Below are 15730 nucleotides of genomic sequence, written 5' to 3' on the forward strand. Positions count from 1 at the left end.
CTCCAATATCTTTTGAATCAAAATTTAACAAATTGTATGAAGAATGATTTCATTGTAATTTCAAACTCTGAGCAAAATAATGAAATTACATATGTATTATTACAACATATCATGCAAGTTGTATTGGTAATTAGCTTGATCATTTAATATGTTAAGTTACAAATTCATGACTTGTTCACATAGATTGTCACACTATTGCGTTCCATCTCTTGCTCATGCACATCAACATATATAATTGGACTCCTTCTGTTTCTAATAATTAAAAAAAGGGGAAAAAATAAAAGAGTAAAAGGAGTTCATCATAAAGGAGAGAACCGTCTCATAAAACCTTGAGGAGCAAGAAATAGCTAGACCCTTGCAGTCGTTGAGTTGACCTGCAAAAAGCGGTTCTCCTTCTTCTTCCTTAGGCAGCCCGCATTCTTAGCGACACCTTCAATTGCCTTACGTTCTCTCGCTTCACCCCCTTTCCGTCTTCTTCAATTTTCCTTTCTTTTTTCTTTTTTCTTCCTCAAATTTTTCCGCTTTCGGATTCGGAATTTATGGTTCTAGGGTGGAGATACAGAGCAGCCATTAACGGTATGGCAGAGATGTCGAAAGACGACGACGACGCCACGTCACCGGCGCCTCTGTCCTCCATAGTCGAGGCCTTTGAGAAACTCGCCAAGATTCTTGATTCCCAAGAACAAGATGGTGATCTGCAGCTGGATACGTTTTGCCAAGCTTGCTCTTTAGTCTCCATTCTCTTCAGCTGCCTCGGCCTCGCTTTCAAGTTCGCCGAGATGGAGTACGTCTCCAAGGTTTCATTCACAATTTTCAAACTTTGATTTGCTCAAATTTTGTTGTTCCTGTTTTTCAAAAATTGGTCAATTTGTTCATGTTTTGATTGATATAGAGGAAGATTGCTTATTGTAGATTGATAATGTGGATGATGCATGTAGCAAAACCCTAGGATTTATCCCGATTTACGGACTTTTGATTGTGTGTAGAAATCATTTGCTTGAGGATGTAGTTGCTGATCATGCACATAATGTAAATTGTGTTGATATTGCAATTATAAACCATAGGATTCGATGCAATGAAACTTATGAGATTCCAAGATTGTTATCAGATTATTTGTTCTTGTATGCTTGACATGTTAGTACTTTAATTGCTTGGTTGAACTTATGAATTGTTTGTTTGTAGGAAAATACTGTATAGTTAAAGCTTTTCATCCACATCTGATGTTGTGTATCGATCATCGCTCTTGTTTGTTGCTGAGTAATAGTCCTGAGTTACTTTTAGTGTTTTACAAGCACAACGTCCGAAGTAATTTTGCAGATATTTGAGTTCCTGTAATTCAATCATTATGCACTTTATCGTTGTTACTTGTAACCAGTTTTGCTTCTCAAGTACTTGTTTTTTCTTTCTTTCTCTAATATGATTCATTATATCAATCTCGATGCTCTTCACTCGATGCATTAGCTCACACTGTCCTTGTTTCATGAATTCAGGTTAATGATCTCTCACAAGCAGCGGTGAATTACGACACTCTAGAAAACATACTGGATTTTGATGTTGCAAATGACACTGTCAAATCGCCAGGCAGCCGTTCACGCAACTTACGTCGGGTTAGGCAGGGTCTTGACCTCATCAGAGCTATATTTGAGAACTTTTTGGCAACAGAGTATGTTCTGCCTTATAATCCTAATATATAACTGCATGTTCTTTATCAAAATATTTCATTCTGCTGTTTCTATAACTTGTTTCGACCATTTCACTTTCAGTGAAGACTCTTTAAAGGAGGCAGCTTCATCGGCTTATGCCCAAGTTTGTGCCCCATACCACACTTGGGCAGTCAGGACAGCAGTTGCTGCTGGTATGTATGCTCTTCCTTCAAGGGATCAACTTCTGACGAATCTCAAAGAAACCCGTAAGTACCAAAACATTTATGGTTGGAACTCAGCATTTCAGATTTACTTCTTCTACATCAATTAAACCATGTTATAATAACACTTCTTTTCATTTCTCCAACCATTAGTAATATTATTAGGATATTGTCTTTGTAAAGAACCTGCGAGAATTTGTTTTACTCAATAGATTTGAGGGGTTTCAGTTTAATGTAGTTTATCCTGATCTAGTGAAGATTGAAGAACGCACAGATAGGTTCCCGTGGCTGTGGATGCAGACAATAACTCACTAAACCATTTCTTAAATAACTGTGAAATGCCTGAGCTTAAATTTCAATTGCAGCACTTATTCCTGGCTGAATATCTTTATTGCTCATAGGCAGATTAAGTTAGCTCAAGTAATGATTCTCATTGCAGGTTGCATACTAATTGTTGATTATTATCAGACTTGTTACAGACCAGTTTAGAAATTAAATGCTAAATTGTTGATTATCACTAAATTTTTTGCAGATGAATCGGCAGAGATTAAAATGAAACAGTACATCGGTGCCGCACTTCCGGTTATAAAGTACATCGACAACCTGTACCTTTCTAGAAATATCGTTTTGGACTGGTGACTTTGATCTTGCTGATAATAAGAAGGTGGTACCAGTTGAAGAGAAATATGCAGCTCTCTTTAGTTGTTGAGTAGTATTTTCATATAGTAGGTGTATAATTTTTGTCCTGGTTCTTGCCAAGCGATTTTATGTTCTCAAGAACAAAGAGGATCTGTACATATATGTTGTTATCCTGCCAATTATTCGTTTTATTAGGAGTTGTTTTATTAGACCACAGTTTCTGAAATTTTGTTAGTTCTGTTAAACGTTTGTTACATCGTAAATCGAATGCTCCATTTGGCAATACCACAATTCATATTATTATGACCTCTATGTTATAACTTATGAAAGCATCTGCCAAAGAATGTGATAATATTGAACAGCTGTGGGTATCTGAACTAACTACCAGAGCAATGTGATATTATTGAACAGTGTATATCAAAAGATACAACACAATGTCAAGTTTCTATTCCCTTTTCTTCAAAATTTTCTCAACAGTAACAGTGGAAATTACTGCAACTGTGTGTTCCTTAGTTGGGCACCCCGTTTGAAAGATGATAATCCCCTTGTTGCTGATGAAATATAGAGGCCGGAGGGTAAAAGCTTTCAATCATGGGAGTCCTGAGCATTATCTACAATGTCAGGCTTTCTGGATTTTCAACAATCTTTGCAAATGACTTTAGGAAGGCAGCCAAATCAGCTCCATAGACAATTCGGTGATCAGCTGTTACATTCACCTGTAGACATATCCCATAAGCAACTCAATAATTTTCTGTTCAGAGAAACAAAATGATCAATTGAATTTAAACATTTTGTGTTTCTGAAGCAATGGAGGAATAGATTGTCTACAATGCAAGGCTGTTTCCCTCCTTTCACAATAGAGATGGATGAGGATTTTTACTTAGAAGGTTATGTATCTCACTACGTTCTCTCGTACAAACTAATTTACCAGCATGACGACCAAAAAAATATAAAAATCCAACATCACGTCCAATTAAACAGGTTTCATGCATTTAATCTTAAGGTAGCAATAACAGCTATCTTCTAAACATTGTACCATATACACAAAGCTTCTTATCATTCTTTTCCTTCAGCAAAGCTAAAGAACCATTAATATTGAGTTGCATACTACAGTACTACACAGTGTATATATAGAATATCAGTATATCATGGAATGTCAGTAGACCAAGGACAACTGTAATATGAATAATAAAGAAAAACGGTCTCTTTTCTAAGTGTAACAAGATAACTGTCATGCACTCCTTTCATTCTGTATGCTATTCAGTGTTTTTGTCTTAGGATTTTGATTCTCAAGAAAGGTGTAAAAATTTTAGGTGGGTTATTGTAAAGCTTTCCAACATATAAGTGCATCAAACACTAAGAAATATTACATTCTTTAAAAAGGAATTGCATCTATACTCACCAGCATTTTACTTTTTACACTGAAGAATCCATCTGCATCAGCGACGACAGTGGGTTTTGAAGCTCCAACAGCCATGATAGCACCCTGATCATCAATCCGAAATATCAGCAAACTTAAATAAATCTAAACTTTCAAGGATCAGAACAATGTCATCAGTTAATAAAATTGCAAATTCCTAGTTTTAGACTCACCTGGCCAGGAGGAAGAATAGCATCAAACCTGTCCACTCCAAACATACCCAAATTGGAGAGAGTGAAAGTTCCTGCATAGGATTCAGTATAGCCTAATGAGCACATTGTACAACAGAATGCAATGAGCTAAGACTACATGGACAAAGAGTTTCGATGACGGAAACCTGAGTTGTATTCATGGGGCTGAAGTTGCTTTGAGCGGGCCTTCTCCACCAGCTCTTTCCACTTCTGAGATAACAAATACAAATCCACCTGTGCCAACAAAAACAAACTTCCACTCAGTAAGTAAAACAAACCATTACTAAACATTACAAAATTAAATCCTCATAATTCACAAAAAATAGCACACCTTATCTGCATCCTGAAGAACAGGCGTTATCAGGCCCCCATCAATAGCCACCGCTACCGCAATGTTGATGCTACTGTTGTAGTAAAAGCTCTTCCCGTCTTTGCAGGTAGCATTCACAACCGGATGCTGAGCAAGTGCCAGAGCAACCGCCTTGGCAAGCAAGGCAGTCATGGTCACACCCTTTCTTTTCACCTGCACAATGCCAATAAAATCAAGCTCAAATCCTAAAACATGCAAACACCCATCACCACCAAATCGACATTCCAACTATAAAATCATAACTTCAAACAATGTACCTTGGCATACAGGGCATCAATGGCATCACTGTTCACCGCATAACCCACCCGGAAAGTCGGCACCGAAAGACTCTCAATCATGTTCTTCGAAACCGCCGCCTGCATTGTGGTGAAAGGCACCACAGTGGACCCCGGAAGTAGAGGCAATGCCGGAGCAGGCACAGCAGCAGCTACTGTCTTCTTGGGCTGAATTCCAGCGGCCGCCTCCACGTCAGCAGGAGTAATTCGGCCGAATGGGCCGGTGCCGACGACTGCGGCAATGTCGACCTTGTGCTGCTTCGCCAGCTTCTTAGCAAAGGGAGTGGCAACAGTCTTCCTGGGCCCAGCCGGAGCCGCTGACGTGGCAGCAGGAGGAGGTGGTGGCTGGGGGATAGCAGGAGCAGGAGTGGCAGTAGCAGGAGGAGGAGCGGGCGTAACGGGAGTGCCCCCGGAATTTGCGGCTTTAGCCTTGGCTTCTTCGAGCTCGGCTTCAGACTCGGCGAGAATCCCGATGGCGGCGCCGACGGGTGCGGTCTCTCCCTCGCCAACGACAATCGCGGCGAGAATGCCGTCGTAGAAGGTCTCGACGTCCATGTCGGCCTTGTCGGACTCGACGACGACGACGCTCTCGCCTTTGGAGAGGACGTCGCCCTCGGACTTGATCCAGGAGACGATCTTGCCCTCGGTCATGGTGGAGCTGAGGGCGGGCATGAAGATCTCCCTGATCTTGGCGCGGACGGTGAGGGCCCTACGGCGGGGGTGGGAGCGGAATGCGGCGGAGGAGGAGGAGGAGAGAGAAGGGCGGCATGGGAGGGAGGTGGAGACGGCGGAGGAGAAGGAAATGGTGGGCTTGGTGGAGAGGAAAGTAGAGGCCATCTTTTGGGGTGCGGAGAATGCGAGGGAGGAGGGAATGAGGGGTTTTGAGAGGGAGGGTGGAGTTGTGGGGGAGATAATGAAAGGAGGAGGGCGGAGAAGACGAGGGTGGAGTTGGTTGGAGGCTTCGAGCTAACCGTAACTGAACTTTTAGATTGTTTACATCGCCATAAGTCTGGCACTTATGCCACTGGCTTCCAGTTCGTTGTTACTACTTTGCTAATTAGATTTTACATTTGGGGGTAGCAATTTCTGCGTTACATTACATCAATGAGGTTTCAAGTTCAAATGTTTTATCATCGTTTTGATTCCATACTGTAAAGTTTACACTGCTCGTAATCTGTGTGTTGAAAGGGTTACACAATAACAATTAGAAAATGATCGTGTGAGGTTGAAAAGCAAAGGCAATTGCATTTATATAGATCACTCGTTTCAACCGAGCTGCCAAAATAATGTATCATGTCATTCATGTACGTGCATCAAGAATACGTGAAGTGATAGAGTGAGGTTGCAGCACAAGGGCTCTGGTATATGGATCACTCACAATATAAGAACATTCCAAAAGTGGCTTGCGGATTTTGAAATATCGATAGAAATTTGGAGTGTCTGATCAAAATCTTTGAGGAATTGGATTAAAAAAGAGATTTCTTATAAATTATTTTAAAGAAGTGTTAAGGCCACTTTCAAAAATGAATAGATAGGCCCTGATTTGCTTGAATGATGGGCCAATTGAGCAATACATGCAGAGGAGAACAGACTACAGTAGTACAGTTCAACACTTCAACCTAAAAAAACCACTGCCGACGGTCCATGACCCATCTTCCTGCACCACCGTGCGGCAGTCTTGTGTTGTCTGTGTTAACATCAACAATCATCCTTCACATTGAGACAAACAACTGAACAAGTGCAGAACCTTCATGACGTAAATCGTAACTCCACTCCACGATGGTTACCATTATATATTTTACCACTCTAGCTAAAGCTCAATCATGGCTCTAGTGGACGACATGTAGCTTTCTATTTAAACTTTAAAGCAATGCTGAAGCCTATTTAGGGATCTTCCATTTATACCCCCACTAGTTGATGACATATTGATGACCTTACTAACTGAGTGATGGAAATTAAAAATTAGGAATTAAAAGAAAAAAAAATTGGCGGAGAAGACTCCCGCTCGTTTAAGAGTGATCGTGGTGCCAAATATTGAGGGCGGCTTAGCTGTATTTTGGAGCCATTTCCGATGGCCCACTCTATCGATTTTGGCCTTTATTCGCGTCTCTTATCCCTACCAACTTTTTCTTTTCTTTTTCCCGCGTTATAACGTGTGGTTTTTATTTACGCCTCTAAAGTTACTTTATATACCTATATTATTTTTTTTATATTTATTTGATGTCATGACATGCAAAGACATATAAATACAAATATGTTTTTTTTATAAACTCGTGAGATTGCAGCCATTTCGTCTTCTTCTATACATTATATCAACCTCGTGCAGTTCAAATTCTCCTAAAATTGGTTGGTAGATGATTAACTTAGTATAATACGAGAACCAAATCTTGCTACAATTGTTCTCATGCCCGTAATTATAATTGGAACTCAAATTGGACATTGCCCCTTAAGGATGATTCAATCGTCTTGCTAGTATCACTCAAACTCTATTATCGTTCAATTGTCTTTGATAAAAAACAGTCTTAAGAACCAAGGTGCAATTACTATTCTATTGTACTTTGTTCTTTCTATTTTGCTACACAATGAAAGTCTGCCCAGCATTGATCTAAGACTTGTAAAAGAGGTCAAACGTGATGATTGCATCTTTCTCTCATAATCAAAACCAAGGGTTTTGGTAGCCATTCTCACAGAGAGATAAAGATTTTGGATTTCAGTACATAGTTTATAAGATCTATAACTACTGTAGATATTTCATTATACAAAGGAGGTGTACTTACAATTTTTAAATAGTTAAAAAGTAAAAATGAGGTACAATAAGTAATAAATGTATGAAAAGTAATTTTAGAGTTGCAAATATAACACCCCCTTATAATATGCTCGATTTGAGATTTGGTGTATTGAGGTTGTATCGTAGTGCTGTGGTCTACAGACATGCTGACATGAACCGGTGGTGGCATTAGCAAGTTTGCGCATGGACTTGCTTCTTTGGTCTTTGACCATGGAACGGTTGCAGATTAGCGAGTTGTTTTCCGGAGTTATTCTCAGTTCTCACGGTGCAGTTAGGAAACATTTCCAACACCAGATGTAACATTCCCCGAGTTCATCACGAACACACATCTCCTACTCTCATATAATCCCAGTAACCCTACCAAGTACAACTAAAAGTTTGGGTCTCTTCTTCCAAGCGCACTCATTGAGTTACTTACGGAATACAAAACTATATTTTCATTGTTGATATATTGTAGTACACTGGAATATATATATATATGTTCATCGAAATATGTATGTGTTAAACATATCTCATGTGTGATACTATTTATAATTTGCCTAACTTGACACATAATGGTTAGACAATAAGACACCTAAAACATAGAGCTTAAAGCTAGCCACAAAATGTAAACTAAGAGAACTTACAATGCATAAAGAGATAAGTGCAAAAAGAGTTACCAAGTAACCAAGGACACTATCAAGATAGACCTTGAAATTACGTTAGACCTATCTCAACTTGTTCTTAAAAATAAAAAAACAAACTACTCCAACCCCATGTAATAACCCTTTACCAAAAACCACCACACCACACAAGGCCAAAGATCATGTCCAACACACCGAGTCCAAACATATGCTTGAGAAACCCTAGCCCACAATCAAAGCTTAATCCGAGCAAATGCAACCATCACATAAACAAATGACCAAAGCATAAACACCTGAATCAAAGCCCATGACAACGGTGAAATTCCGGGTTGGAACCATTTCACATGGGTCCCGTCAGAGATTAGTTCCACACCGGAGGTATTATCTTCGGCCGTGGGATACCCTAACGCCCGGTTTCTAAACTGGCCCCTCCGCTTCGGTATGCAACGGTGTACTACCGTGAAATATTGGAAGGCTGTCATCCGCTGGGTTTGCCTTCGGACCCCACATAGAAAATGTTTTGGAACTGAAAAAAAAACCCATGACAACATAGTTTGCGAACCCAAAACCTCCTGAGCTATTTGATCATCGACGAGACTCCTCAGTGTCATCACTACAAAAACATCAAATGCCAATCGCTAAGAACCCACCATCGCACACCGAGGCTTGATGTCATCCGTTGTTTGCAGTTGTCCTTGGTTGAAATTTCGCCACTGTCAACAAAGATGTCCTTGCCTCTTCGCTTCTATACCACAAAGTATTGATGTTGCCTGGTTTCAGGAAGCACTAGGTTTGTCGCTGCCACCACAAAATTAAAACCTAAGTTTCGGCTTTTCAAATCAGTTCATTTAAGAATTTTATATTAGACGTTTAACTAAATATATTAATAATCTATGTATATATTCATATGTTTCATAACATTTTTGACATTTTAGATTTTACGGATACTTTAACGAATCATAACGACATGAAATTTTGCGGTATACGTTACATAAAAGAACAATTCCACATCTCAAAGGACTCTTCATCCTCTACTGTTTTCACCCGGAAAAACGTGAGAGATTAATTGTGAGGATAGCGTGGTGAAAAAACTAAAACGTGATGAATTGACTCTTTTTAGCAAACCGTAAAAACTAAACTCCCAAACGAGGTGAAAATTTCACCTTTCCCCCAGACAGCTGGCAGCCAAACCTGAGCGAGTCTTCCTTTTTACCGGCAATTGCGGGCACCACTCCCTCCCTCAACTTGTTCCATGTCCCGTTGTCCTTCATCCAATTTCCAACATGTGAATTTTCGCAATTCCCCCAATTATGCAGGGGCATTTACGTAACTCCCTAAACTCCTTGGATATCTTCGCAGCTTCCTCGCAACTTTCATGCGGGTCACGTCCGTGGACTCGATCTCAGCCGTCCATCTCAGTTCCCCCAAATCTCGAAACCCTAGCATCTTCCTCATCCGCCTTAAAATGAAGTTTCAAACTTCCCTGCAACCCTCCCATTCCATATTCTTCTTCTCTTTCTCTCTCTCTTCTGTTTTCTCTCTCTTTCTTCCCTCCTAGGGTTTTCTACATGCAACCAATTAGAGCCGGAGCGGCGTCGTTTTAATCTCAATTCGGGGGTGAGAAATTGAACGTATGGAGAGACTGGCGGAGGCGGCGGCGATGGGGTTTGTGAGGTGGGAGGAGGTGTTTGTGTCGGCGGATAAGGGGCGGAGAGAGGTTCATTATTATCTAGAGAGAAGCGACGGGAGCTCAGATCTGGCGGTGATAGGGAAAGAGAAGAGCTTGAGGCACATGTCCTATCACTATGCCTTGAAAAACCGATCTTTGTTTCCGGCGTCTTCGCTTGTGAAGCTCAAGTCGAGGAGGGAGGTCGTCGATTGGCTCAAGTCTGTTGTTTCAGGTAAGTTTTTGGTCTAATTCTTCATCTCCCATCTCTCTAATTTCCTGGGTTTTTGTTTTTGTTTGAGAAAGATTGACTTTTTAATTTTATTTGTGGTTTTGTGTTTGGCAATTCGATCTTTTATCAGTGTCTTGTGCATTTGTTTCAAATTTTCCCTGAATTTTTGCGATCCTTCATTCGATCATCCGGTCAGTTACAGTTGATAATTTGCCGTTGTTGATTGGATTCTTTTTTCTGTGCAAACAAGTCACATTTTTTCTGGAATCCCAGTTCTGTTTATTAGGATATTTCCGCAGATTTTATTGGGGCCGCTTTCTACAATGATTCTGCCAGTTGAGGTTTTCTGATGTCTTGTGTTTGGTCAGTTCAAACATCCCTTCTTGTGAAAGTCATATTATTTATTGCTAGTCTTCCGTTGGTTCCATTTGTCCCTCTTTGATGTCCCCTGGAATTGTTAATCTTGATAAATATGTGCCGTACCTTAATCTGGTAACTCCTCTTTAAGATCTCTATTTCTGGCTTCTTCTTGGAGGAATGAATCTCCCTTTCTATTGTTAAACTTCATCTCTTCTGGAATCTGGGTGCCCCTTTCTGTTGTATTTTTAAAGTTGAACATCTCTTAATCTGTGTCACTTTGTTGAACAGTGATTCATTAACTACATACGCTTTCTGTTGATTGTTAGTAAAGTAGCATATAGGTGGCTTGGCCTGTATTTATGCGTTTCTGTACTTTCATCCTTGACCATATGCTATTCTTCAACCCTGTTGTCGGTGTTCCTGTTTCTGTGAACTGACGATGATCTGGGCTGCAGGATATTTAGTTAAGTTGTAAAGAGCTGGTTGAGAGCAACGGATTCAAATTGCCCTCAAAATTTCTAGGTTAAGACCCTTCACGGCCAATTATGCTCTTTCCTCAAAATATTGCTTGAATATGTACTTTGTTCTTGTTTTTGATTCTTTTCTGGTTGATGTTCTTGGCTTCTTGTCTGTACATATGTTTAATGTCTATTTTTTATATGTCTTGCATCCTAATTCTGGTGAAATTTTTCATATTATTAACTACTTATTTTTGTGTGAATCCTGTAGATGTGCTCCCACCATCTGGTTTGGTTGGACGTGTTTTGGATGGTAAAGATGCTGGTGAGGTGGACATTGAACTTTTGAAGGTACTATTTAGACGGCCCATATGACTATATTGTTGTCTATATCACTTTATTAATTTTTCTTAAAGACCTATATTTCTTAATATGTAATTATTTATAATGTTCTAGGTTACTCATTCACGGAAGATGGGCCGTTATACAACAGAGTTTATGTGGTTAGGTTCTCCTTTGAAGGGAAGGAAAAAACGGAGGCACTATCTATCGTTCAGCCGAAATGGAGTTATAGTTTCTGTAAGTTCCTTTTTTTTTGCGACACTTTTTATTAGTTAGTTCGTGTTTATGTTACATAATTGACACAATTGTGTCTTTTGAAAAGCTAATGTCATCTTACTCATTTCCTGTTCTGTTTCTTTCCAAATACTTTCAGGTTCATGACTTTGTATTTGTTTTAGCAGAGGAGGATAAGCGTCTTGTTGCCTACTTAGAAGATATGTACGAGGACTCTAAGGGAAACAAGATGGTTGTTGTTCGCTGGTTTCACAAAGTTGATGAGGTTGGTATGGTCTTGCCCGTCAATTTTAATGACAGAGAGATTTTCTTTTCTCTTTGTCACCAACATCTCAGTATTGAATGCATTGATGGATTGGCTACTGTCCTCAGCCCGTTGCATTTTGAGAAATTTCTGAAAGAGGCGAAGCAAACACAGCTGGAACCCTTTGTGTGCCACAAACAGTTTGAAAATGATGATGTAAAGCCCTTTGACATTACTCAAGTTGAAGGTTACTGGAAACAGGAGATACTTCGATACATGCACACACTTATCCCTTCAAAGGTTCATGTGAGCTCTCAACAAACGGTTGATGAATTGAGAGTGGGAGAAATTGCTTATGGCAGTGATATCAGACCTAAAAAGAGGCAGTGGTCTTCAAAAGATTTTGATATGCATGTTGAAGGCCTTGACAGAAGGGTGTCTTTTGGTGCAGCACGTGGGCAGGCAGGCTATATAAATAAAAATGGTACTCATTGTAAAAGTAAAAGAGATTCTGCAGTTGATATACCTTGTCCAGTGGTGAAACATACCCTGTCGTTGCACATATCGGTAGGTTCCCAGGTTGAAGTCCTCTCCCATGATAGTGGCATTAGAGGGTGCTGGTTTAGAGCATTGATTGTCAAGAAGCATAAAGATAAGGTTAAGGTGCAATACCAAGATATTCAGGATGCAGCTGATGAAGCTAAGAAACTTGAGGTCTGAAACAATATCTAATTTCACGTTTTCTCATTTCCTGCTTTTGAAATTTGTATGCGGTCCTGTTCTCTTCTTGACTAAGACGTTCATTATTTTGGTGATGCAGGAATGGATTTTAGCATCAAAGATTGCAGCTCCTGATCAACTGGGTTTTCGCCTTTGTGATAGGCCAAGTATTCGGCCATGGATACAATCAAATAAAGGAAGAGTTTCATGGTCTGTTGATGCTGGGAGTATTGTTGATGTCTGGTGGCATGATGGGTGGTGGGAAGGCATAGTACTTCAGAAGGACTGTAATGAGAGACTTCATGTATACTTCCCAGGTTGGAATCAGCTTCTCTTCTCATATTCTAGTCGTGAAGATGATTTTAAGTTCATAATTTTTGTACTTTTTAAGGTATTGGCGTTATGTTTAAATACTCATCTTTCCTTGTTTAACCTTGCAGGAGAGAATCGGGTTTTAATTGTGGGTCGTAGTGAGATCCGACACTCTCAAGAGTGGCTGGGGAAAGAGTGGGCTCATATTAAGGACAGGCCAGACCTTGCGGCCTCAATATCAAGTAACTTAGAATCGAAGAATGCTGTTGGAAACTCATCTGATGGCGTGTCAGGGCTGTCTGAAACCAGTGATAGTGGGGTGTTGAGGAAACGTGAAACATCTGGTCTTTCATCCGATAATGACAAGGATGAGAAAGTTAATGAAGTCGACAAGGTTCCAGATCTTTTGAAGGATGTTCTCTTTGCCCAACTGAAGTGGAAGTCTTCAAGGAAGAGAAGACGTGGTAATGGGAGCTCTGTTCAGAAGTTGCATTTTGGTACTGGTGGTGAAAGCACCTCTGGCCTCATGGGATCAAATTCTTGTGAAAGATATTTGATTCCGTCATCTCTCATGGTTGACCATGAGAACTGCAAATATGTAGGGGTTTCGATTTTCAGTTCGTCAGTTGCGCCTCCACTAACAAGCTTAGTTATGTAGTCTTTCTAGTCACAGTATATATCAGCTCGGGTGCATCGAATCGATGCGCTGTGCTTTAGTCAGTCTAGCTCAGCAATGTCATCCTGGCGTGTTTTTTTGTTTTGAGAGGTCATGGCATCCAAGTTCATCTTATTTATGCAACAATCAGCCTGTAGAGCCTTATGCCCTATTGTCAGGCTGAAATTTTGGGTGCAATAGAAATCTAGAATAGGCCTTGTAGAGGAGCTAACTTTTTTTTTCATATCCTTATATGTTCCATGTAATTATTTTGCATAATAAAATTCTTTTGTTGCCACTACCTTCAACTTGGACCTGGTCTCCTTACCAATTCCATTTTGGTGTTTTGCTGTTGGAACTTGATATCATGATTTCCTTTAGCTTCCAGGAGCCTTTCTTCTGTGTTGTAGCCGTTGTTTTTTGACTCTGTTGGGATCCTATGTTTTTGGTTGGAGTTGGCCTTGTCTTACAGTCTTTCTGATAGGAGTTGGTAAAGTAGTTGACATTTGCAAGAGCTGAGCTTCAAGAGTTGGTAATCTACGACTTATCTATACGATTGGAGCTTAATACAGCTGTTTAGTACTTGTATTCTACAAGAAATGAGAATGATTGGACTCGTATACATCGGATTCGTAATTAAAAAGTAGACTAATGAGTAAAGTTGGAGGTACATCAAACTTCTTATGGAATATACAAAGAAGAAAGTAGCACATACTAATCACTAATGTGATTGTGGGGCTGCTGCATAATAGCATTTGAGAATGAAGCATCGGTGTCCACTGTACATAAAATAAAGACCCTCCCATTAATCTCTTTGCTGTTCTATAAAGTCTGTTCTTGCTTCTCATTCTGTCCAACTACCTTTTCCAATTGCTGTATCAGTAAACACAAGGAGCGGCTCCTATATCCTTTTCACCTTAAGAGAAGCATTGATGGGATTCGACTTGGTACCTTATTCTGTATGAGGGTCTATAATTTCTTCTATTTTTTTAGTTGAGTTTCATATGCAACAGAAGGAAGCCATGGGATGCAGTCTTGCTCAATGAAGTCGAGTAGAAGCTCATCGGTTTCTACAACCAGTCTCGCTGCTGTTGAATCCTTATCCATGCCTCTCGTGTGTACTTTCTCTCCTTCTCTGTTGCATGAGTTTTTCTTTTGGTTTGACTTCATGTTATGCAGGCCTGATTAATGAGTTTCATTTCCTTCAAAACATGCAGTTCCAGGAAGTTGTTCTCTCATCTGATATAACGTGTACTGGATGTCAAAGCAGACTAGCGGAAATGATGTCCAAAATGGATGGTAAGATTTTGACACAAGATTCATTCTTCGGATCCTCGTAGTGAATTGAGAAAGATCCTTCAGTATTTAGAACCTGGCGAAGTAGTTTTATTCTTTGGTCATGATTCTGCAGTTCTGTTTATGCACCTTGAACTTTGATTGCAGCTGCCTGATAGGTGACTTCTTCAAAGTCACGACTAGAAATTAAGGAGCACTATGGTGCAGTATGGTCCAGTTGTATATGGTTGTCTGCTAGTTCAGCTCTTGGCTTAGGGCTTAGAGTAGAGTATCTTCCTTAGTCCTTATTAGCAAAGGGACCACTGCATGTGTCTTCATGGACGCTTTTGTTCATAGTCATGTAGTTTAGCAACTATAGGGTCTCTCATGGTTTCATTACTTTTCTGAAGTGAAAATTTATTACTCTCCCATAATAGTACTTGATCACTCACTCCTTTAAGCACAGTAACTAATAATGCATACTTATTCTCACATGCTTCAACAGATATAGAGTCTGTTGTGGTGAGCGCTTCAGAGAAGAAGGTTACACTCATATGTAGGTATCCAAGTACTGCAGCAGCCAAGCCGCCAGGTCGGCTAGTTCCTGTGGTACACAAGAATCCTCTTAACAAATTTGCCTTGATTAAACGCATACTTCGTTCTTCCTCGAGTTGATGATTACAAGCAAGAGAAGACCAGCACTACATGATAGATATAGCAATGTTTTTTGTGCTCTGACTTTGATATATGTGCCAGATTTTTTCTACATTGATCTATAGTTGATATGTGCAGAATCTAATGGTAACTGGTACAGTAAAATAAGGGAGATACCGGGGATGATTCGGGAGGATCTAGAAAGGATTTGAATGTTGTTTTTGTTTGGAAGAAAAAAACTCGTAGAGACCCTTTTCGAAAGGGACCTCAAGTTTTTATATGTACGTCTTTGAGTTGAAGAAAAGAGATAGCATCAATGCATATGCAAAACTTTGCCATTTTCTGAGGAAAACAGATAAAGCTTTAGAATGAAGTTAAGGATAATAATAAGTTAAATGCATAAGAAAC

The 15730-nt window shown here is 39.9% G+C and overlaps 4 protein-coding genes across 8 annotated transcripts; 3 read left to right on the plus strand and 1 right to left on the minus strand.

The window, feature by feature from the left end:
- The first annotated feature begins 326 nt into the window (after positions 1-326).
- LOC126791984 (ACD11 homolog protein) lies at positions 327-2786 on the plus strand. 3 transcript variants are annotated; one of them, XM_050518492.1, is made up of 5 exons: positions 355-445; positions 550-797; positions 1491-1663; positions 1764-1909; positions 2397-2786. In XM_050518492.1, the coding sequence occupies exons 2-5, from the start codon at positions 579-581 to the stop codon at positions 2501-2503; spliced, it is 645 nt and encodes a 214-aa protein (XP_050374449.1). In that variant the 5' UTR covers positions 355-445; positions 550-578; the 3' UTR covers positions 2504-2786. The 3 variants fall into 3 exon arrangements, with proteins under 3 accessions (XP_050374448.1, XP_050374450.1, XP_050374449.1); XM_050518491.1 differs by having other exon boundaries at positions 327-797; XM_050518493.1 differs by having other exon boundaries at positions 327-797; positions 1769-1909.
- Positions 2787-2872: 86 nt separating this feature from the next.
- LOC126791962 (dihydrolipoyllysine-residue acetyltransferase component 4 of pyruvate dehydrogenase complex, chloroplastic) lies at positions 2873-5765 on the minus strand. The gene is made up of 6 exons (XM_050518468.1): positions 4742-5765; positions 4446-4637; positions 4261-4348; positions 4097-4167; positions 3906-3989; positions 2873-3219 (listed from the first exon to the last, which is right to left on the minus strand). The coding sequence occupies exons 1-6, from the start codon at positions 5594-5596 to the stop codon at positions 3115-3117; spliced, it is 1395 nt and encodes a 464-aa protein (XP_050374425.1). The 5' UTR covers positions 5597-5765; the 3' UTR covers positions 2873-3114.
- A 3868-nt stretch (positions 5766-9633) lies between these two features.
- Positions 9634-13847, plus strand: LOC126791956 (uncharacterized). 3 transcript variants are annotated; one of them, XM_050518462.1, is made up of 7 exons: positions 9931-10071; positions 10884-11004; positions 11158-11237; positions 11343-11465; positions 11602-12420; positions 12527-12743; positions 12867-13847. In XM_050518462.1, exons 4-7 carry the CDS (start codon positions 11361-11363, stop codon positions 13394-13396), a joined length of 1671 nt encoding a protein of 556 aa, XP_050374419.1. In that variant the 5' UTR covers positions 9931-10071; positions 10884-11004; positions 11158-11237; positions 11343-11360; the 3' UTR covers positions 13397-13847. The 3 variants fall into 3 exon arrangements, with proteins under 3 accessions (XP_050374417.1, XP_050374419.1, XP_050374418.1); XM_050518461.1 differs by having other exon boundaries at positions 10884-10950; XM_050518460.1 differs by lacking the exon at positions 10884-11004 and having other exon boundaries at positions 9634-10071.
- A 297-nt stretch (positions 13848-14144) lies between these two features.
- LOC126791996 (uncharacterized) lies at positions 14145-15602 on the plus strand. The gene is made up of 3 exons (XM_050518508.1): positions 14145-14507; positions 14611-14692; positions 15174-15602. Exons 1-3 carry the CDS (start codon positions 14421-14423, stop codon positions 15341-15343), a joined length of 339 nt encoding a protein of 112 aa, XP_050374465.1. The 5' UTR covers positions 14145-14420; the 3' UTR covers positions 15344-15602.
- Positions 15603-15730: the final 128 nt, after the last annotated feature.

This window comes from Argentina anserina, chromosome 4 (genome assembly GCF_933775445.1).
Source record: "Argentina anserina chromosome 4, drPotAnse1.1, whole genome shotgun sequence".
In the NCBI taxonomy this organism is placed as follows: Eukaryota; Viridiplantae; Streptophyta; class Magnoliopsida; order Rosales; family Rosaceae; genus Argentina; species Argentina anserina.

What these genes read in the sequence shown, in the direction of transcription:
- LOC126791996 (XM_050518508.1), top strand. Translation starts at nt 14,421, where the DNA reads ATGCAGTCTTGCTCAATGAAGTCGAGTAGAAGCTCATCGGTTTCTACA. An exon ending in AATCCTTATCCATGCCTCTC is followed by an intron (nt 14,508 to 14,610) that starts GTGTGTACTTTC and finishes CAAAACATGCAG; the next exon opens with TTCCAGGAAGTTGTTCTCTC. An exon ending in AATGATGTCCAAAATGGATG is followed by an intron (nt 14,693 to 15,173) that starts GTAAGATTTTGA and finishes ATGCTTCAACAG; the next exon opens with ATATAGAGTCTGTTGTGGTG.
- LOC126791962 (XM_050518468.1), bottom strand. Translation starts at nt 5,596, where the DNA reads ATGGCCTCTACTTTCCTCTCCACCAAGCCCACCATTTCCTTCTCCTCC. An exon ending in TTCTTCAGGATGCAGATAAG is followed by an intron (nt 4,349 to 4,445) that starts GTGTGCTATTTT and finishes TTGTTGGCACAG; the next exon opens with GTGGATTTGTATTTGTTATC. An exon ending in GCCCCATGAATACAACTCAG is followed by an intron (nt 4,168 to 4,260) that starts GTTTCCGTCATC and finishes AATCCTATGCAG; the next exon opens with GAACTTTCACTCTCTCCAAT.
- LOC126791984 (XM_050518491.1), top strand. Translation starts at nt 540, where the DNA reads ATGGTTCTAGGGTGGAGATACAGAGCAGCCATTAACGGTATGGCAGAG. An exon ending in AGATGGAGTACGTCTCCAAG is followed by an intron (nt 798 to 1,490) that starts GTTTCATTCACA and finishes TCATGAATTCAG; the next exon opens with GTTAATGATCTCTCACAAGC. An exon ending in GAGAACTTTTTGGCAACAGA is followed by an intron (nt 1,664 to 1,763) that starts GTATGTTCTGCC and finishes TTTCACTTTCAG; the next exon opens with TGAAGACTCTTTAAAGGAGG.
- LOC126791956 (XM_050518460.1), top strand. Translation starts at nt 9,804, where the DNA reads ATGGAGAGACTGGCGGAGGCGGCGGCGATGGGGTTTGTGAGGTGGGAG. An exon ending in TGGACATTGAACTTTTGAAG is followed by an intron (nt 11,238 to 11,342) that starts GTACTATTTAGA and finishes ATAATGTTCTAG; the next exon opens with GTTACTCATTCACGGAAGAT. An exon ending in GAAATGGAGTTATAGTTTCT is followed by an intron (nt 11,466 to 11,601) that starts GTAAGTTCCTTT and finishes AAATACTTTCAG; the next exon opens with GTTCATGACTTTGTATTTGT.